General features: G+C 43.3%; 1 protein-coding gene across 10 annotated transcripts in view; it reads right to left on the bottom strand.

Annotated features, from left to right (window-relative positions):
• Window positions 1–3,357: 3,357 nt before the first annotated feature.
• FAM13A (family with sequence similarity 13 member A) overlaps window positions 3,358–22,625 on the bottom strand; it is a 339,281-nt gene continuing 320,013 nt past the window's right edge. For 7 of the 10 annotated variants that reach the window (XM_034671515.1, XM_034671516.1, XM_034671511.1 and 4 more), the window contains 5 exons: window positions 18,750–18,845; window positions 16,786–16,869; window positions 10,981–11,177; window positions 10,296–10,397; window positions 3,358–7,981 (listed from right to left, as the gene is read on the bottom strand). In XM_034671515.1, coding sequence (XP_034527406.1) covers window positions 7,855–7,981; window positions 10,296–10,397; window positions 10,981–11,177; window positions 16,786–16,869; window positions 18,750–18,845 — 606 coding nt within the window. In that variant the 3' untranslated portion in view covers window positions 3,358–7,854. The remainder of the gene's footprint in view (window positions 7,982–10,295; window positions 10,398–10,980; window positions 11,178–16,785; window positions 16,870–18,749; window positions 18,846–22,625) is intronic. The other 3 variants (XM_034671512.1, XM_034671521.1, XM_034671514.1) reach the window with 2 other exon arrangements.

Genomic DNA, 22,625 nt, shown 5'->3' with positions numbered 1-22,625 from the left:
TAACCCCATTCCCCATGGTGTTGTAAAAGGCCAGAGCTATTGAGGGTGAAGGTGAACAGTAAAGCTGGCTCACGGTCCCAGCAGGACCAGCCTACCCCTGCCACAGGCTTCTGGCTTTTAAAAACGGGTCTCCTGACCTTTCGTGGCTGGGCATTCTCAGGAGCTCAGATGTTCGTGCAGCAGGCTCAAGGGCTGTCAAGTTCAAATCCCTGGCAGATTGTTTGGAGTTTCTGAATTTCTGAGGTAATGGGGAGGCAGGGCTTCATGCAATGAGACAGTAAAATCATTTGAACCCTGTCAAATGGCCGAGCAGTGGCCCCTTCCGTTTGCCCCTGTGGGGGGTGATGAGAGTGGGGGACCCCAAGCTTGATGACATTTACTATGCTGGTTGAGAGCAGGCCCGATTCGGAGCAGCCCCCCTCCCCAGGGTGTGCTTCAGTTTTAGTTGTTTAAAAATACACTGTGAGATGGAAATTTCAGGACACCAAGTGACCTAGAATCAGTTCAAAGGTTATTCTGTTCCTTCCCAGAACTCAGGCATTCCCACATCGGTCTCAACTGCCATCTCAGACAGTTATTTCCTTTTATGTGTCTGAGCAGGTTTGGACCTCCCTAAATGTTTTGGGGAACAGAATTAGAGGAATTTGCCCTGCTCTGTGAGGGAAGGAATTTAGCATGCATAGATCTTTCTGAGAAAGCTGCACAGAGGTTTTGATGCAACTTGCTTGAGAAAATTATTAAGTCACACTTTCATTTTCCCTTCAAGAGAATGGGTCCATGTTCCCGTAAAATCTTGCTTCCCACGTTAGCGTGAATTTGTGCTTAACGTGCTGGAGGTGTACTCTGTTTATGACTCAGTACAAACAAGGAATTGGAAGGGGAGGAGGGTGATGTGGGGGAAATATTTCTGCAGTGGTTCAAAATGTCTTGTTGGACTTCAGCATAGAAAGAATCTTTGTGTCAGTAACCTGCCACCATTCCTCAATGAAGATTTATTGTGTGCCTACTTTATATGTTCATCCGAGTAAATTCCCATAATAACTCTGTAAACTACTATGGTTATTCCCATTTTTCAGATAAAGAAACAGAGACAGAGTGAGTCATGTATCCAGATTGTAAAGCTAAGCTGTCTGTCTGCGGTCTGGGCCTTAAGCATCAAGCAGTATTGGCCTCTGCTGCTATTGTCCAGTGTGCCAGGCTCTGTTTACCTAAGAATTTTGGAGTTGCTCATTTCCACAAATGCCCAGGATGCAGTCAGCACCCGCTACTCAGAGTGGGGCCCCTGGATCAGCAGCACAGCAGCCTCCGGAAGCCTATCAGAAATGCAGAATGTCAGTGCACCTTCCGCCCCTTGCACCCGGGGCTACTGTACCCCAAGACCCCTACACATTCCCATGCACGTGGAGTTTGAGAAGCACGGTTCTCTGCCACCAGAGAGCAGTATGTCCTTCATACTCTCCCTCCCTGCCCCCCACTCCCCTCCCCTCCATCTAATCTGGTCGAGTAATTTTAAGTTCTTTAAGAATAACAATTACAGAAAAATCACAATGTCTCAAAATATCTTACCAAGAAGTACTCAAAACTGTATAACTGGAAACATGATGAGGATTTCTGAGCCTCTCTGAATTGCTTTTGAGACCTTCAAGAAAAATCCAAACATCTAAAAGACGACAAATTTCAAAACGCACAGTAACATACACTTTATACACACGTGGGCCCAACGGAGACCCGGAGGTCCGAGGGATCTCAGACGCCGTTCTTGGTGGGGTTTGCACTGGGCCCCGTTCCCTGAGCAGACGCCGCACAACAGGGAGCCGCCCTGTGGGAGAAGCCTTGTTGATGGAGAGGAAAAGTGAGAACCAAGCTGTCAACCACCCCATTCCTGCCAAACCTCATTTTCCTGCCTGCCAGCCAGGATTCTGAAAATGCATTTGGGAATTTTGACTTTTGGCTTTTACTGAATGTGAAATTCTACTGCATATATAGAGAGAAGCTTGATAAGCTGACCCAGCTCAGGGATAACTATATCATAGCCTTAGACGATTCAGAATCGATTTCTAGAAGAGGTAATAATGAGGCCATTGAAAGAACTGAAAGGGACTGCCTCTCTCCCCCACATGTAGGTCCGCATTCCGAAATTCCCAGTCAGGTAGTCCCAATAGAGCAAACAGTTCCAGGAATGGAGTGAGAACATTCACTCTGGGGCTGGGGGGCGGGGCGGGCTCCGGAGGACCACGGCGCTTTGCCAACAGGCTGTAGACCCTGGCGTGCTTGCGGCTAGCATCGCTTTCTGGTCCTTCACAGGGCCAACATCAGAATATGATTTAAAAACACGGAGGGTCACTAAACGCTGCCTGCCACTTGTGCTTTCATTTTACTACTCTGGACCCTGAGCTTCAGAAGTTAAATGATCAAGGTGAGCCTGTTTTAGCATCATGGCATTACGTTGCACCATCATTGGCAGTCTGGGTCTTTGTTCTCCAGAAGACAGATCTCCGTTTGAATGCTGGTGTCAGCACTAGGATTACTTAAAGTGCTTTTTTTTTTTTTTTTTTAAATTTCAGGTTTTATATTTTTAATGTTCGCTTTTGTCACTTAGAGCCTATACAACATGGGCAGTTTAAAGAGCACCTGCCTGACCATCACGGGGGTGTGTTCCCAGCTGCGAGCTGGGCCAGCGGCCCCCTCCCCCTGGAGGCTGTGCGCGCCAGGGCCTGGCCTGCAGCAGGGGACGCAGACGGCGAGATGCTCCCTTCAAACTGAAATACGCCTTTTCTGCCGAGTCAGTTTCTGCTGGCCTGCCTAGCTTCGGAGTCGTAAATGGCTAATGTACTTACTATAATGGCCTCAGAGACTTTGGAAATAAAGTTTTTTTTTTTGGGGGGAGGGCTTAATGCCTTTGTTTCTGCACCCCTTCAGTCCCTTCTATGAATCCCTTTATTTTTACTTTTTTAAGTGTTTAGTTTTCACACATGTATACATCCATGAACCCATCACCCCATTAAAATAGTCAATGTATGCATCCGCTCTCCTTGTGGCTTTTTCCAACCCTTCCATCCCGAAGCCATCAATCTACTTTCTGTCACATGGATTACTTTTTTTTTTTTTTTTTAAAGGCAGCTGAGCCTAGAGCACAAGTCCATTTTTCTACCTGGAACCACAGGCATGCCTAGTTTGTAATGAGTTTGCTTTACCTTCCAGTGACCTCTCTGGAGACAGAACAACAAAAAAAATCCTCGTGAGGCTGCTGGGAGCTCAGGGAACAGCAGGGATTCTTTACATAAAGCAGAGATCAGACCCCACAGGTGGCCCAACCACACGTTTTGACTCTGTCAAAAATGTCAGATCATCCACAGTTAAAAATATTTTATTTAAGTTTATACAAAATACAGTCATGTACAAAAATGTACACATTTTCCATTCAGTTTACATTTTAAAAAAGGACAACTGTAATTTCAAATACGTTCTGCTTACATGTCGTGTAAACATTGTTCTGGGCCCATATTATTAACTAAAATTGTATCTACTCTTGGAGATTTTCAGGACCGTATGTGTAGGTGTTTCAGACTGGGAATCACATCTGCCAGACCGACTTCTGGAGCCACACGCATGAGCACAACGGGGCGGACGTCAGGCAGAGCGAGTCTCTGGAGACGTAACGGCAATGTCACAGCCACAGGAACCTGGAGATGTACATATTTCATTTTACATACACACCCGTGTAGATCTCTGATCTCAGCCGATGTCCACACTTCTATTACGAAGGATCATAGAAGAATGCAGGTGCCCACAGGGTCACAATCTCTACTCTGCAAAGTGGCCAGTGACACCGGGCTGTGCCTGCCACACACATCACTCTTGTTGGGAGCTTGTTGCGTTGACCATGTGAAGGGTTAGGATGCACGATCTGAATAGACATTTGGAAATATTTGTAGCTAGTCTTATGACAAAATGTACTCTTCAGTACATTTTGAGGGTCAAGTGGAGAAAAAATAAAAGGGAATAAAAGGAAAGAAAGCACATTGTGAGTTCTGCCGCACATACAGGCTTCACACTTTAGTATGGTTTTGTCTCTCCCTATTGATGTAACCAAGTGGATACTGAAAAAGAACATAAAGGAGATGCTGGTCTTGGTGCAGAAACCACCTCCCCCCACCTAGTGGTGAAAAACACCATCCAGGAAGGAGTGTGTCAGGACAATCCTTCTTGAGTGCAAGAGAGAATTTAGACTACAGTGAACGTTTTTATAAAGCAGTTGATAGTTCATGGCATTCGACTATAAATATACCACCGAAAGTAGTAAGGTTCAGAAAAGTGGCATCTTCATGATCAGATTAAGAATCCCTTTGAAAAGGTTAATCAACAAACTGAAATCTGATTTTCCTTGTAAATCAGACCAGTTCTGTATACTGGGCCCAATTCTGTCTGTTGAGAAGTAGGAAGTTCCAGAAAGAACCAACGTGATTGGTACCACGGCGGGCCCTTTTATCAGCCTAGATAGTCACCTTATTAGGAATTCCTAGCTCAACCACATTCACAAATGCTCAGCCCTCAGGGGATCCAAGACGGCTCGCCTCAGGACAGCTCAGTGCAATACTTATGATTTATGCACAACATTGTGACATTTGTCCAGGGCTAGAAATGCCACCCCTGGGAGCAGACGCACCCTGAAACAGCCTCTCCTGCCACCATGTAAGCATTGCATCAGAATGAGACGAAGCAAAAATTACACCAACGTTACAAATAGAGATGTGGCTGAGCCCCGCCTAGCAATTAATCATAAACTTCTGACTTCAAACTGGCAACTAGAGGGAAGAAATCTAATTTTTAGCCCCCAATGCATTACAGCTAGTAATTTAAAAAAAAAAAATTAGTTCCCCAGTTTGAAATCTGGTTTGGTCTTCCATGGAAATTTCCCCTGAATTCAGGGAGATCACGGAGGTGGTGTGAACTTACTTCTACCAGTACAAGACAAAGCAGCCATCTGAAAAACTTCTAAGCAGGCCCTTCTCCTAAACCTTGCACATACATGTCGGAAAAGTGAAATTCAAACTGAGCGATTCAGAGATGAAATGCAGTAATGATACCATACCGACCCAACATAAACATCTATTTCAGTGTTTACTCCAGACTGAACACAGAAAGCAAATGCTTGTGGAAATTATAAGCCTCGCTATTTCTAATTCTTACAATCATACAATCAAGTTTATTCATGCTTTACCTTTACTTATCATTGTTATTAAATAACCCCTGACATTTATTTTGTTGGCGTGAGCTAATAAACACACACACACATTCCCAAGAGAGCAAAGGAAAAACTCCAGTCCAGAGTATTCTGTGTGAAGCCAATTAAGACGCAGCCTCTAGGGCCTGGAGACCCTGGGCTGCAGAAATGGTTGCTGTGGAAACAAGTTTGCCTCAGCATTTCTGGCAGGCCCAGAACCTCCAGCCATGTCTTCAGATAGGACCCAGCATAAACAGGGCTCCTCCGCCCTTAATCTGGGTGCCACTCTGTGAAGTTACTATAGATTAGAAATTACAAAGGAGAACATGACATTCCATACACAATTTATTTGACTGTAACTTGGTGTTTTGTTTTATTCAATCACACAAATTGGAATGGGGAGTCCTGGATAAACCTTTTACTTAATTTACCTTTGGCAGAAACAATAGATTTTAAACATTTAAGAGCTCCTCATTTATATAGCATTTTTTCTTTTAAAATTCTGTAGCATATTAGTATTTTCAAAACAACACTCTTATTAAACAGATGTGCTTTAAAGGTTAACTGGTAATGATTTGATTTATATTATAGCTTATTTGAGAGAATAATTACTCAAAAAGGACAGACTAGACATGTATTTCTTTTAAAAAATACAATTTTTGGTCATGTGAATGATTCATGTTCAGATTTCAAAAATAGAAAACGTCCTAAAGTGCTTAATTTTATTCATAATATAACTCCTTGAAATTATAGTGATCTGCAATGTAAACAGTAGAGCAAAGAATACCAAACTATATATTCATGTACATTTAAATTTGTAGGATTATGTACCGTCTTTAAATGTGTGGATTAGCACAGGGCACCTCCAACACATAGCTCATGCTTCTATATGATTATTTGTAAGAGCAAACTTACGGTACTCTTTTCCCCCTACTCCCGACTTAGAACAGCTGAGCTTCTATATGATTATTTGTAAGAGCAAACTTAAGGTATTCTTTTCCTCCTACTCCCGACTTAGAACAGCCTTCAGCCGACAGCTTCTGCCTCACTTCAGCAATGGAAAACACTGCTATAGATCCCATCTGACCAGCTCCTCAAGAACCCATCTCGAAGCTGACAACTGGTCAGTAGAGTTTTACGCTCTCTTCATTTTCTTCTTCTTATCAAACCAAACGAAATGGTTCCCTTTAAGAAGGCAACGCTCAAACCCGAGAGGAGGGCAGCCTTGCTTTCCTGCTCATCCAGTGACGTTGTCTTCGAGAGGCCATACTGCCGAGATGCCTTCTCTTGGCCACCGGTGGCTGGTGTGCAGACACTTGAGCCCTACCTCACAAAGCGCGAACCTAGGCCTTGGAAGGACGGGCAGAGACAGAATTCACTTTCCTCGGTGCGGACACAGAAGGTGAAAAAGTAACAACATATCACAAGGTGACATCAGCACAGTGAAGAGATGAATGATTTGGTGTTTTAAATTCCCTGGTCTTCCCAAAATGTCTAATATAGACAGCTCTGTGACACAGTCTCTGAAAAAATTATAATCATAAGTGACCACACACCATTATTTTTCTCTTTATACACGATCTTGAAAAGTGTGATTTCGATTCTGCCTTGGGCTGAGTTCTGAGGGCTACATTTCTACCTCAGCAGTGGGATTTTAGTGCAGGTTACTTCTAAAAAAAACTTTAAACTCTGGTAAGTACTCAGAAGGCTTAGAACGCAGGCTCTCTCTCTCTCTCTCTCTCATGATCAACACTTAAGCTAAGATTTAAGCAAGATCCTTTATGTTTGGCTGGAGCCAAAATGAAACCAACTCCAAACAGTTTCCCATAGCACGCTGGCCTTGCTTAGTGTTCGATGTGAAAATCTGAGACTAAGTGCAAACCATGTTCAGGAAGGAATTTTGCAGGCTCTTCACCCTGTTGCCGGATTGAAAAATCAGCATGAATACAGCTGTAGTCCCTCTGTCCTCTGCAGATGATCCAGTCCTAGTCAGGAATCACAATTCTTCGTCAGCGGAGGAAGTCTTGAAGCAACACACCATCCAACAGCTGACTGGGCCGCCGCGCTGGGCAGGTGCGGCTGCCGTCTACCTGAGAACCGAGGGTGCAGCTCTGTGGCCCAGTCACGAGCGTGGCCGAGGCAGCAAACAGGGCTCCGACGCACGTTCCCACTTTACTGGGTGCAAAGAGAACGTGGACCTGCATAGCAAGTTCGCTCTCCAGACTGAAGTCCTGAGCTGGGTTTTAATCACAGTTAGACATGTTTCTCAGTTATCCGGGGAAGGACAGTGTATATTCTCTGTAGATGAGTGTGTCTCCATGTAGTGACTCACCACTGCCAGCGTTACTAAAGCTTCCCCTAGTGTCTACGTGCACCTGAGGGATCTTGACTTTTCCTTACAAAACCCTTAAATCAAGGCAGGTTGCCCTCTTCCCTCTAGGCAGTTCTGAGGCCGGCACCGGACACTGGAGCCGATCCCAAAGGCCCAGAGGTGGGAGGGCTACATGCTTTGCAGGTCCAGCTCCAGGGCTCCCTTCCAGTTTTTGCAGAGCTGCTATTTACTAGGGGAGGCGGGTGGCAAGCTCAGCCTGCACCTTCAGCCCCCAGTGCTCAGGCTGGGGCTGTCCCCCTCACATGGACTTGGAATCAGTGTCTCTCTTGCTGATAAGCACCTCCAAGAGCCTGAGTTTCGCCTTTATGTGCTTATATTCGTTGTATTCTTCAGCCATGGGAGTGCGGTCTTCTTTCTGGACATTTCTAATGGAAACAAAGGGAAAGGGGGCTGAGGATCATTTGCTGCCTCTCCTAGATGATACCGTTCATGATACCATCATGTAGAAACCTTGCAGTGTATCAACCTGTAGAATCGGTGTTCCCAAGTGTCCCTTGGTATCAAGACTGAAGCTGGGTTTAGACAAGCAGTGAAAGATAGCTTCCCCCGGAAGGCACCATGCAACTGAATTTTTAGAGTTAATTTGGCATCCTGTAGAATGGTATGAAGGACTAAAAACTGTAGAAATTTTTTCTCTGCTGCTGGTATGTATGAATGCATATTACGAGTCTCCATAGAAATCCTTTATTTATACTTGATGCCTTTTACTTTTATATATTTCTTCTAATGAACCATTAAGTTTCTCGTGAGCAATCGGCATACCCGTAATTTATAGGTTTAAAAAAACAGAGTTAATATCCTACTTATTATAAAATTAGTCTTGGAATTCAGCAATTGGATCACATAATACTAATAAGCCTTTATAGTTTACTGAGTAATTTTAAATGCATACTTTTTATGTGAGCAAGTATTAATCGAGGGCTTATTATAGGTCAAGCACTGTGCTAAGTGCTCTGTCCCCATGGTCTGGTTTAACCCCCACGAGAACGTGATGAAATGGTGCTACTGTCTACATTCTCAACCACCACACTGCAGTCCTGCTTCTCATTTCTCTTTGAAACGCACATGTCAAACGTGCAAATACCAGGCTTCCTTTCCTTCTTATTAAAGAGAAAATATAGGAGAGGAGATCGCATGGGGCTTATTTAATTCTGTTCAATGAACTAAAAAACAAACTGGTTTTATTCATGCCCTGCCTTGTTCAAGTAAAGGGTTCTAGATGGCTTCTCAGTGGTGGGCAGTGAAGGGAACAGCACTCTGACAGTTATCCTCACCCTGCTCTTTGAGAGACTTCACTCTCCTCAGATATGAAATAATGGGACCAGATTTAATGACGTTTGAAGTTAGAGTTTTTTAAACTTGTATGATGGTACACTTGGCTGGCTCAGTCGGAGGGTGTGATTCTTGATCTCAGGGTCATGAGTTTGAGCCCCATGTTGGGTGCAGAGATTACTTAAATAAATGAAAACTTAAAAAAAAAAACACCCAACCTTTCATGATGATTGTAAATTCCCATCAGCTATCCTTTCTTAAAACTTGTGAAGTTTACATCATTTTATATAGTTCCTCATGTACAAGATATCTGTGAATAAAGTGACTATAATTGTATGGAAAAAAATAAACCAAGAATATGTTTAGGAAGAGTGGAATGGAACAAACATTAATCCTGATTTGTCTTTGGTTATTATTCTTATTTTGCATATTATTTCTTTTGTCTGCCTAATGATATTTTCTAAATAGCCTACAATGGATGGAGAAAGAAAAGCAAATATGTAGGTATAAAAATTCATAAATCTTAAGAAAGTCACTGTAAGATAGATCCAAATCAGGGATGCTAAAAAATAAATTTATATAGTAATTGAAATAAACTGGAATACAACACATTTTAAATGCCAAAGTTAATGTTTATGGTGCTTTTATATCCCAATACTTTGAAGTATGAAAGGGGACCTTTTAAAGACAAACTATATTTATACAGTTAAAATAATATGGATTAAAATAAAATCATTTTCGAGTGTTAAAACTTCACTCCAACATAAGAGATGCAAATCTCTTCCCTGTCCTGCCCTCGTCTTGCGCTGTGAACTGGTAAGAGCTGTGCGGTCACCTGTAAACCGGGGATGCTATTCCTTAGCACAACGTTCTATGAGGTTGACTGTCTATGTCTTGAAACTCACTCGAGAAAGGCACCCTGTCAATCTTGTGGACTTATTGCTTCTTGCGTATTTTTCATTCAAACCTGACAACGATCACCTTTGCTTTTAAAATAAGCCTAAAAATACCACGATTTAGAGTTGTCCTTTCTTTATTTCTCCTTCTAGTCTATTAAGACAACCCCCCTCCACCCCCACCCCCCCGGCACACCAAAACCAAAAAGCAGTGCTATCAACTGGAAATGTAGCTTCAAGCTGCTCATTTGAGATTAGAGTTTGATGCGACAGGTTTGCTGTATAAGTGTTAGCTGAATTTACATCATTTTGGAGACTGTCCCAGGAGCATTTCTTGCTGAAGGACCACACAAACTTCCCCATCCCACAGTGACCCTCCAAGGGACCAGGCCACAGGCAGGATGCGGAGGGCTTCCCATTTGCAAGGCACTGCAGAGATCTGACAGGAAAAAAAGAGGGGTGTGTGTGCAGACGGGCAGGAAGGAGTTAGGGGAGAGAAAACAGGCTCTACCTTCCATTTTGTCTGAAAAAATTGTCTTCAAAATCACGAAGTTTCTTTCGAATCCTTTTCTTTTCTTCTCTCATTTCCTGAAGGTGTTCCAAGAGTTCCGGTCTAAGAAGGGTAGAAAAATTTTAAGAAAATTGGGTTAAATCTGAATTGTTACAAATACAATGAATGTGCAACTCAACAGGGTTGTGGAGACAGGAAGAAGCGTGTACATGCAAGACTATTGGGGGAGCTGAGGGACAGCAGAAATGGAGGTTTTCCATCCTCTGAATGCCAAACGTCCTGACGACAGGCACAGCTCTGGGGGCTCCTGCAAAGCCCCTGCTACTTATGAACCCTTAGGGCTTGTGGAATCCCATGGCACTTAATCGTAGTTTGCTTTGAAAGAAAGAAGACATCAGCGTTTGGACATGTTAACTGATGAGTTATGAGGTCCAGAACCACACAGTGCCGTTGTAAAGAGCTGGCAGTCCAGCGAGATCTCACATGCTCCCTCCAGCACCACGGGATAGAACAAGATAGAGCACTGGGCCAGAAGCTGAACCATATTCACTGTTCTATCCACACGGATGTCCCCCAGGTAAGTCACTTGTGTTCTGCCAGACAACTTATTTAAATAGGAAGGCTAAAATATTTAAGAACGGCATTTTTACCCAAACATTTCAACACCACAGTTGAAATGACCTACATTGAAGCAGCATGGAGGGTGGAGAGCCCGGTGTCCTGGCTGTATTTTGACGGGATTTTATCATCCATCGGGGAAATAAACCCATCGGCATCATCTTCAAATTGGTCCAGGAAGCAGCGTGCACTGAAATCGGTCTTCAGAGTGACTGTGAAGTCCGGCTTTGTGCTGCTATCGTCCTCCGAACACTCGTCTTCTTCCTGGAGGCGCACAGCAAACCCGATAAAAACCCGGTTACTTTTCCTGGTGCTCTTGCATTGTAAATAGCATGTAACGGTCACTTAATTATCCAGACACCATATGGCTTCTTCTGCATCTACATTTAGCAACACAGACGTACATTATGTCGATATATAATTGAATATCTATCTACATGGACACAGTAAATAGCACAAACACTAAACACGACCACTCAGTAGGGGAAAAAACTATGAAACTATAAAAAAAAAATTAGTGTACAGCACAATGAACAGTTGTCGAGACTGAGGGTATGAAGGAACCACCAGTATAATTTATACTCTAAATCAACTGAAGCAAAAGAATCTCAAAGTTCCCAGCTCTGGGATAATACATAACAAAATCCACCAGCCATCAGAGCTTTAGGGATTCCCTTAGCTGAGGACCTTGGAAAATACTTTTTATTAAGTTACCAACCTCTTCAGAAATTGAACAATACAGCCTTTCTATTTAAAAGAGTTGAGATTATACCCATCACCAGGGTGGTGATGGGTAGTAAGGAGGGCACATATTGCATGGTGCACTGGGTGTTACACGCAAGTAATGAATCATGGAACTTTACATCAAAAACCAGGGATGTACTGTATGGTGACTAACATGATAAAAAATATTATTAGAGAAAAAAGAGTTGAGATTATAAAATATTTTGTGGTTGCCCGATGCACAGAATTTTAGGAAAGTTTTGAGAAGATCAAAACATTTATGTTCCCATGATTGGAATCCTAACACTCAACGTTTTTTTCAAGGAACTTCCAAGGGCCATGGCTGTAGTTTTCAGCATCCAAGATTCTTAAAAAAAGCAGGATATTCTCTGTCTTGGCAGTGCAATTAGAAAAACAATGAAGTCAAATGAGAGTTTCTTCGTGCCTATTTAAGTCTAAGGATGAAATCATATCAGTCTGAATGGAAGATTTTAAAAGAAGTCATTTACTGCCAAGATGTACAGTCAGACCAGACGAGAACATCCTAATACCCGAAAAATTTCAAAAGTGGTTAGGAGCACAGCTACAGAACACCAGCAAGAATAATGTCAGTTGTTCGGTGAAACCAGGCGGCTCCAGAGCCAGCGCAGTGGCTTCATGGCAGGAGGCCGAGCAGTCACCACCAGCGGCCAAGGCGCATGGACGCAAACGGCCTGTTGGGGGCGGGTTTCCTACCATAAGTTCGCTGTGCGTGTAACGGTGCCTCTGACGAGAAATAAGGTGAATAAACAAGTGAACAAGCAGGCAAAACAAAACAAAACAAGCAGCATTACAAAACTATGATGAAAGGACTGCTCTGAAGGCACGAAGATAAAACTGGCAAAAACTATGTGGCTTTTCCAGATTCTCTCTGCTGTGACTTCAGATCTTCCGTCTCTTTGCTTGGAGTAAATGCCTCATTGTTAATTTTTAAAAATTGAAATTATTAAAGACATTTTTAAATTTATAGAGGAAAAATGACTTTTAAATTAGTAATTTATAAGTTTCTTTTTTTTTTCTTTTTTTTTTTTTTGTAAAAGAAAGTAACAAGTCCCACCGCCTGTAGTTTCTAGGACTGCTTGAGGTAAGGTATGTACCTGACAAGGGACACCTGGGCACAGAGGCTCCAGCTCAACCTTTACCTCCCCCCCACCACTCTGGTTCCACTCCCATCCCCCGGATGAGGAAGACCAGGTGGAACCACTGGACCGTAAACTCTGTGAAGACAGGGATTTGGGCCTGTCTGTTCACTGCTGTTCCCAGAGCTTAGCCAATGCCTGCATATAGCAGGTGCTTAATTAATGTCTGTCAAACAGTCCAGTAATCCAGTTTTAAGAGAAAAACGAATTATTAGATGAGAGTATGACAGCCCAAGACAGATAAGAAATAAAGTCAGGTGTCTAGGCCTAATCAGTTATATCCCAAGGTCTTAAGAGAACTTAAAAATGTGAGAATGTGTCTTGCCCACAGTGAGAGATCAATGTATTTAAAGATGAGGCTAAACAAAACTATTCTCAGCAAGATCTAAAAAATCATAGGAAAAAAAAGAAGTGACGAACTATATCTTCAAATTATACGACCATGAAGTTGTTGTAGACATTGGATAGACTCTAGAAGGAATGAACACATAATATATGAACAACTGAAAAAGAGTCCGCGATCGACACTGACTAGCAATAGCTCCCTTAAAACAAATGATGAAAACTAATCATTTTTCCTTTTTTGATAGGATTGGCATAATATCTGGATTTCAATAATGAATGAGGTGAGCTGATCTATGAAAGGAAGCTGATGGGGTGCCTGGCTGGCTTGGTTGGTGGACCATGTGACTCTTGGTCTCGGAGTTGTGAGTTCAAGCTCCATGTTCCATGCAGAGATTACTTAAAAAATAAAATCTTTAAACAAACAAACAAAAAAAGAAAGCTGACTGTAAAATTTGTGCAGAGTGATGATGCAATGGTGATGGGAATCTGAAGGGAAGTCTATAGCAGGTTCTTTACCTGACCCAGCCTTACTCACTATTTATCAATCATTCGGATAAAAGACACAACAGGCATATTCACAAAACGCACAGAAAATACTAAGTAGGCAGGGATATCTGGTATATTGGAATACAAAATCTAGATTCATCAATTTCATGAGGTTGGAATAGAAGTGTGACAAAAAATTCCAGGTCCTACAATTTAGGCTAGAAACAAAAGTTGGACTTTGATGACAAGCCCTCCACGGAAAGGGACGCAAGGGAGCACATTAATGAGCAGTGAGACGGGGTCCCGGGCAGTGGTTCTCACCTGGGGGTACTTTGACCCTAATGGACCTTTGGCAAAGTCTGCAGACAGTTTTGGTCACCACAACTGGGAAGGGGGTGGTTGCTGGGCACTGCTGGCATCTAGTGGCCAGAAGCCAGCCCCCAATGACAGCAAGCCATCTGGCCCCAAATGTCTACAGTGTAGACTGTACACTGAACGCACGCTGCCCCAGAAAGAGAACAATGAACTCACAACACTCAGACAGTCACGTAGGCACAGACTTGTCGAACAAAGGGCCCTGGCTGTCCAGATAAAGATCAGGACTGGTCCATGGTCCACTATCCATCTTGTTGGTGAAGTCCTCTCTAAAACAGTGTTCAGTTCTGGGTATCAGTGTATCAAAGGGATACAGATAAACTGGTGTGATTAGAGCAGAACCACGAGGTTGCTGGAAGGTCTGGGACCAATATCGCATGAGGAATAGTATGAAGAACATGGAGAAAAAAAACTTCCACAGGCTGTGGGTAAGAGTGGACAGGTCAGGTGACTGGAAAGGTGTGAAGGGCTCTCAAGGAAGCAGCAGTTACGCTCATTCCATGTTGTTCCAGAAGGCAACATTAAGCCTATTACATAGAAAGCAATATATTAATAATAACTATGAATACTGTAATTTCATTTTTATACTTATCAAACTTACACATTCTGAAATTGCATATTACATAATTATTGTCTCTTAGTATTCTAATAATGATAATACCAATGAAATAAGTTTTTAGTTACTATTAATGCCTAGCCCATGGAATGAGTGACCTTCTCCATTGCTGTAAACTTTTCAAGCTTGAGAACAGAATTACTTCTTAGGGATAGTGTCTCTACTCGGTCAGGCGAGTTTTAAAGGAAATTCTTATGTTGGATGGAGAACTGACTAGACTATCTCTAGGCTTTGGGGGCTGGAAGATCTAGGGCTTCAGAACCTGAGCTGGCTCTCCTTCACACACAGCTGCTTTCCTACCATAAGCATTTAAAACCAGGGGTGGTTTTTAAGGAAACCGCCTCGATACAATCTTCTGATCTGCACCCACATCAAATTCTAAATTGTATCAGAATTGCCAAGAATTAGTACAGTCCAAACACATGCTAATAAGCCTGGCCAGTTGGAACAAAATGAACTAAAAGACAACACTATTTACAAAAGCAATGTAAGCATTGCAAAATTATCTGAAATTCTGACCACGTGGGTCAGAAGAAGAGCCATGGCCAAAATATACTTGTGAAAAAAATAAACTGAGCCGAACAAGATTTGGAAGAATGCCCTCTTTTAAAAGGTGCATCATTAATATATCTTCCATTTGTTTAATGAGGCAATTAAGTGTCATATTTTGGATGTGTTAAAGAACACATTTTTATCTAGTAACGGTTCTATTGCATGCTTCTAAGAGAAGTGCTAATTTTCAATACACACAATTGCCCAAATTTCTTCAATTATGGTGACTTCATTCTTGTGTGAAATTGCCAGCCAGACAAAAGTTGTCTTCTCTCATCAACATCAAGTCTTACTGTAAGAAAATAGCTCCAGTTTTTAAAATACAATGTAGCATATTTGCCTAAATGTTATGTTTACAGCATTTTCATTAAACAAGTTCTAAGTAAAAAAAATATGAATAGTGAGCGTAATCACTAATAGTGAGTGTAATTCACTAATCACTGAAAATTAGTATGTGAAATATCGAAGGCCCCTGAGAACTAAGAAAAGGAAAAGAATAAATAAGATTGGAGACCGTGTGGCTTCTGGCACCTTACCTCAGTCATAATGAGGACCAGGCAGGGCAATGGAGTGGTTCTCAACTGGTGTCCCTGGTGGGAATGGGGCCCTTGTGTTCTGCGATTTACCATTCCTAACTACAGGAGATAAACGACTGCCCCAGGCTTAGGGCTTTCCTGGAAATATGACAAGTGAAACTCCAATTGCTAACAATCACTGATTTAAAAAAAAAAACAAACCCCACAAATCTGCCTTTTCATCTCTAGAACCTTGTAGAAGGCAGTCCAGTTTGTTCAGTCATCTAGACACAGAACTGTGAAAGGGGCTGATCATGGTCCAGGCCAGGTAGGTCCCTACGGAGACACACTGACCTGGGGGCACAGAGTCTATGTCCCATTCTAGCAGAAGTGGCCACCGAGAACAAGGATTACCTGTATAAAAACCACAATTACCCGGGGGTGAACACCAGAGCACAGATTCCCGTGGCTGCTGGTGAGGGCACTACATTCACGGATCAGGAGCAGATTATTAACTTCGTCCTGAGGACTAAATGTGCCAGGGGAAAGGCAAAGACAGGAGGAGTGGGTGAGACTGCACCAGCAGACTGGGCAAAGACAAGGACAATACCGGTCTGCGAGATGATAGTTTTTTTGTTGTGTGCTATCTGCGTTGCCTTTGTTAATTTTGGGTTTTCTAGAAATTCAATAAATAAGATTTTTGGGAAAGTTACCCAATGAGTTCATTGAAAAAGATTTTGGAATACAGAAAATCCATCCCAAATAGAGGAAAACAAAACAGAAAGTATTGTGAAAAAAAAAAAAACCCCTAAATCCCTGAAAGCAAAATGAAAACAAAACAAACGACAAGCCACAAAGAAGCAGGGGAACGAGATGAAACTAAGGAAATGGGCTCAGCCCTCTTATCAGTAAGAGGGGACGGCTGGGAGTTGGTTACATGCAGCTGGTGATTTTAAGGGCACAGCACCAGAAACCATCACTGCGGGCCCCAGCGCCTCCTACCCCCTGCATCCACAGGAGGAGGGGAGGCAGGGAGAGGACGGAAGCCAATTTGGGAGAGGTTAGTGGCGGGAGGTCTTCACCTTTATCTCCTTGAAGAAGGAAGCCGTTTCGCCCTCGATAATTGGCTGCAGCAAAGGGCTTCTCCGCTTGCTGGAGGGGGATCCCTGCGACAGGTGTGGACAAGGTGGTTACATTGCGAACCCCTCTCCCTTGCCCTCCAGGCCTCTGCCTCCTCTGATTCACTAGGATTCATCACTGACTTTGAACGATACGCCCTAACCTGTCCCCGCCAAATAGTCCCAGGAAAACCAGAGACAACCAAAGCTCTCGTCCGAGGTGGTGCTTCATTTCAGAGCCCACAGCCCCAAACCAAGGAGGCCACAGGAGAGCAAGAATAGCCCACGAGCAGGCTAACCGATCGCAGGCCGAGCCCGAGGAGAGACGCCGGCCTGCTTCTCCTCCTTTCTCCTCCCCGATGACGGCAAGAACGAGAACCCGGGAACCGTCACGGGCTTCAAGCACAACAGCATCAGCTCCTCAGGTGATTCAAAGGTTATGTGGCTTCCCTGCTGTACAATCTCCTTTTTCAGGAACACTTGCTGAGGGGCACTCAGGGCTCCTAACTGGAGAAGGAAAGGATTCCTTAGATTGAATCCTTTCATTGGTCAGTTTACTAATTTGTTCTGTGAGAAATTTCTAGAGAAGTCACTTTCTTCTAACACACCTGCCTGAAGTCTGGGACCTCCCTCATTCTTAAGGACAGGTACACTGTTAAAAGAAATACAAAGAGTGTATCTTAGAAATAAACAAGGAGGGGCACCTGGCGGGCCCGGTCGGTGGAGCAAGTGGCTCCTGATGTCGGGGTTGTGACTGTGGGCCCCACGTTACGTGCAGAGATTGCTTAAAAAGAAAAAAATGTATATATTTTTAAAGATTTTATTTATTTATTGGACAGAGAGAGAGCGCATAAGCAGGGGGAGCAGCAGAGGGAGAGGGAGAAGCAGACTCCCCACTGAGCAGGGAGTCCAATGTGGGACTCGATCCCAGGACCCTGAGATCATGACCTGAGCTGAAGGCAGACGCTTAATGGACTGAGCCACCCAGGTGCCGCAGAAAGAAAATCTTAAAAAAAAAAAAAAAAAAAAAAAAGAAAGGAAGGAAGGAAGGAAGGAAGGAAGGAGATTTAAAGAGGGAACCAAAGAGCAGCAAGTAGATGACATGTATTTTAATAAAACATAAAAGCAAGGCTGTGTCTGCTTATTAGAAAGTTTAGATGTCAGCATTCCTGGAGAGGAGAGCACTGGACCAGAGGCAAAGGCTCCCCCAGGAGATGAACAGGGCAGTAAGGTTCACTCCCAGCCAGGTGGAAATCTAGGAGGAAATACCAGAATCCGGGAGGAGGGCAAGCTGGCCACTGCCTGAAGGCAAATTGCTGGTCCCTCCTCTGGACACAATCAAACTTCAGAGGCCAGAAACAGCTCATTGTCAGTCAGAGGACGGTGGCCACTGACGGGGGGCCGCACAGTAACTAGCCTCGCACCCTTTTCTTCCACCTCTACTTTCTATAGCCACCATAAAGAGGCGGCTCTCCGGAGTTCCTTAGAGGATTTCTCCCTGGATATGACTCCCACTGGGGTTATCCCTCTCTTGGAGGGGGAGAGAAGACTGTTAACAGCAGGCCCTGGGGACCAGAGAGGCCTCTGGACCGGAGGGGCCTAGAGAAAGCAGGGCCCTGTCCTGCTGGTGCTCTGTCTCTGAGGAAAGGCTGGGGCAGTCAGCCCAGCACAAGTCAGATGGACGTATACGTCAAAGCACGTTGCCCAAAAGAAAAAATTCTAGCAGCTTCAGATTTGCTCATTTTGGGCAAATGTAGTCTCAGAAGTCTTTGATACAATCTCCATTCCCCCAGCTAAGGAGTCATAAATATTCATGACAGGTTCAACTATTAAAGACTACTCTGTAATGAGAAGGCAGGGTGGGGCTCTCTTAATACAGCCAGGGCCAGTCCCACAGGTAACTGACCACAGAAAGGTGTCGTACTCACAATGATGGGTATGGTGTTGGCTCGGGACAGGATCTGCTTGACCAGCCGGTATCTGTCATACAGTGGCTTCATTACCTGGCGTTCATTCTTGGTTACCTGAAAACAAGAGCATCAGAGCTAAGAAGCGGCCTCTGGACGCCAGGCTGTCAGCTGCTCAAGCATGCTCTGGGCCTGGAGAAAACACAGATGACTCAACTCCACTCTTGCCATTCTTGCAAAACTTATGTAAGCTGATAATAGTATTAGTCAGTGAATGTTTAAAATATCTACTTCAGTGGCAGATCTTAGGAAATCATTCCATCAGCTGTACTGCTTTTCCCAAATCAAAGCTATGACCATTACTGGTTGCCTGTTTAGAACTATTCAAAGTGATTTACTATTTTCCAGATCTAGGGAAGAAGCAAGCATGTATTTTTATGATAATACTTACTGTGCATTGCTGTAATCAGTTTTTTTTTTTTTTTAAGAGGTCTTTCCCCGCCATGAAATTGTCTTGTTTTGAAGGACAAGATTCTGGCAAATATCTTCAAGAAACATCTGCTGATAGACTGCATGGCCGGACTCATCGCTAGGGCCCTGAAATCTGGCAGAGTGCTCATGGACGTGTAAAGGATTGCCTCTACCACAGCAGGGAGGAATCAGGCCCAACTCCCTGGTACTGCACTCGAAGCCCTTCGTCATCCACCGCCTCTTCCCCTTCCTGTCACACCTCAAGCTCCAGAGGTCATTCAGGTTGTCTCATAGCTCTTTGCCTCGTTCCGTATGCCCTGGAATGGCCTCCTCTCTGCTCCTTGGTTTGGCAGATTCCAGATCACGAGCCACCTCCCCCCATGCAACCTTCTTCCAACATCCCCCACTGAGGGACCTGCTCACACATCTCTGCGTCGCCTACGGCAATCTGCGTATACTGTGTCACTTCGCACACGCTTTGCTAGCCGCTGAATGCGTGTGTCCCCTCCACCCTAGTCCCCCATGTGATGGTATCAGGCGGTCCGGGCTTTGGGAGGTGATTAGGTCATGAAGGGGGAGCCCTCATGAACAGGAGTAGTGCCCTTATAAAAGAGACCCCACGGAGCTCCCTGGTCCCTTCTGCCATGTGAGGACAGTAAGAAAATGGCTGTCTGTGAACCAGGAAAGGGCTCTCACCAAACACTGAATCTATCAGCGCCTTGATCTTGGACTTCCCAGCCTCCAGAGCTGTGACAAACAAATTTCTGTTGTTTATAAGGCTCTTGTGTAAGGTATTTTATAATAGCTGCCCCAGTAGATGATACATTTTATACTCCATAGTAACTGCTTGTTGGCACATCTGTCTCCTCTTTAAGACTATAAACCCTCTGAGAGCAGGAGTGTGTGTTTTTGTATCCCTGGAAACTATTTCAGTGCCTGACATAATGGAAATATTCCATAAGAATCTGCGAAGTGAGAGAATAGTTCAAACATAAATATGTATGCAAAGTTTATAGGTATGCATGCATTTCCCTTCTTTACTTAAATGTTGAAAGAGATGAAGTATCTTTGTTTCAAGTTTGCGGTTTGTCTTCTGCACTTTATTTCTACTGGGCACATAAGGCAAGAGTTACAGAGGTAAGGAAGGGCAAATGGTATTATGGACCTATTGGGCCTTCAACTCTGAAGACAACTGTGGGTTATGCATGAATGGATTATTCCTTTGTAACCTTTTATGTTTGCCTTTCTCAAAATGGTCAATAATGAGTGATCTTTGGACCAACTTCACGTGCCAGGATAGGATACTGCCATTATGCAGAAATATCTTGTGGACTTATTTGCTATGGACAGCAGTAATAATAATCTTTTCTATTTCTTCCTAATATCACAATACTGAAAGGCAGATGGCATTTTCCTATTGCTAGCTACCATATCAAAAGGAGTTTTAAAACTGGCATTTCATAGAAGATGACCGTCCAAAATGAAAGGGAACACAGAAATTATTTTACGTAAGAAAGACTGAGGATCAAACCATAGGTGTTACTACTGGACACGCCGACTGCAGTGGTTAACATGAGAAAACAGATCATGTCAAGTGTCCCAGCAAGAATGCTGAAGAACTGGAACTCTCTTTCACTGCTGCTTAGAGTGGAACAATCTGGACGACTATTTGGCAGTGTCTACTAAAGCTGAATATGTGACTCCTCAGTTCTGCTCTTAAGTATTAAAAAAACCCCAAAAACAAAAACCAAGTGTGGCCTTAAGCTCACTAAAAGACACACAGAATAATGTTCACAGCAGCACTACTTATAATATAACTGCAAACTGGAAACCATCCATACACCCAGCAACAGAATGGATATGTTCCCCAAACTGAATACTGCACAGCAATGAGGACGAATGGGCCACAGCTGTAGGCAACATCATAAGTTAATCTCACAAAAAGACAGCCAAGTAAAATAAGCCAGGTACGAAAGAATATGTACTGTAAGATTCTACTTACGTAAGTTCAGAAATGAGCAAACAGAATTTACAGCTTTAGAAGTCAAGATAATGGTTTTCCTTCATGGAGTGGAGGTCATGGTATTGACTGGAAGGGGACAAGGAGTGGGGTTTCTGGAGGACTGGAAACATCTGTTTCGTGGTCTGCATGCTGCTTACCTGGACTTGTTTACTTTGTGAAAATGCATCAAGACACATATTTATAATTTGGGCTTCTTTCTGTATTTACGTCATACTTCAACAAGAGTTCAACAACGGCCACAGATAAGTCTGAGGAGTGGGAGTGGGAGTGACTTGTACAACCTTCTCACGTGTGAAACGACAAAATTTAGGCCTGGAACACATGGACTAACTTTAAATACAAGACGAATCCCTTAAACATGCTGCAGATGAGGTTAAGGAACATTCTAAGTGCCGACACGCGACACGTGCTGGAATACTGGGTAAGACAAACACTCAATAGTTTAGGGACCAAAAGACGTATGAAAATAAAAATAACAAGGAGCTAGCTAGCATTTCCCCATTGTGGACTCGCATCCTATTTACTTGTTGCTTGGCAGAAACAGTTTTGGATTGAGGGAGAGTCTGGATTTTAGAAGGAGACTTTGCTGGTAAAACCGGCCAGATGTGGCAAATTTGATAGAAACCAGTTTCCTCTCTAATTCTTTGTTCAAATTTTCTAGTTGGAGCAAATGAAGAGAATCACTGGCTTAATTCTTCGTCTTAGGACACTGATATTTAGGTTTTCTATGAATTGCTCAGGTTTGAAATTGATGACCCTCAGGAACTAACCACCTGTGAGTGATCTGAGGAAGTCCAGTTTCTGACTCTGGAGAGTCAAACCCATTATATTTCCACCAAAGTTAACGCTGGCATTTGACAGAAGTGTCTAAACACTGGAAATACTAAAGATCTTTGTCCGAGGGGTAGAAAGAATTAATACTACTTGGTTTACACCAGAATTATTTTCATGATATATACCTGAAGCCAAAGTCTTGGTGATACTAAAAGTTAACACAACTTTCACTCAACATAAAACCACATCACATGCAATTATCAGAACTGGACTTGTTAGTTGAGCCAAAATCTAGCCAATAGTTCCATAAACAAAGCAGGGCCTTGGCTGAACTGTTAAAAAAAAAAGGGTCAGCTGATATTAAATGGACCATGGGAAAACTGTTTGGAAGTCGATGTCTCTTATTCTTGAGTCATCAGCTGCTCGGAGATTCTGTTATTGATGGAAAACAGGCCTTTGAATGAGCCAGTAAAATCCTCTGAGCCTTGATTTCCTGATTGGTAAACTGCAGAATTCAGATTAGAAAATCTTTACGATCTATAGTTGCTTGGAAATGACTTCAGGCCAAGCATGTAATACATCGTATTTTCTATTACACTTTCACTCCTCTTGCCTCAAACCTTTATTAA

Source organism: Ailuropoda melanoleuca, chromosome 11, assembly GCF_002007445.2.
Source record: "Ailuropoda melanoleuca isolate Jingjing chromosome 11, ASM200744v2, whole genome shotgun sequence".
Lineage (NCBI taxonomy): Eukaryota > Metazoa > Chordata > Mammalia > Carnivora > Ursidae > Ailuropoda > Ailuropoda melanoleuca.
This window is presented reverse-complemented; position numbering and strand designations above follow the sequence as displayed.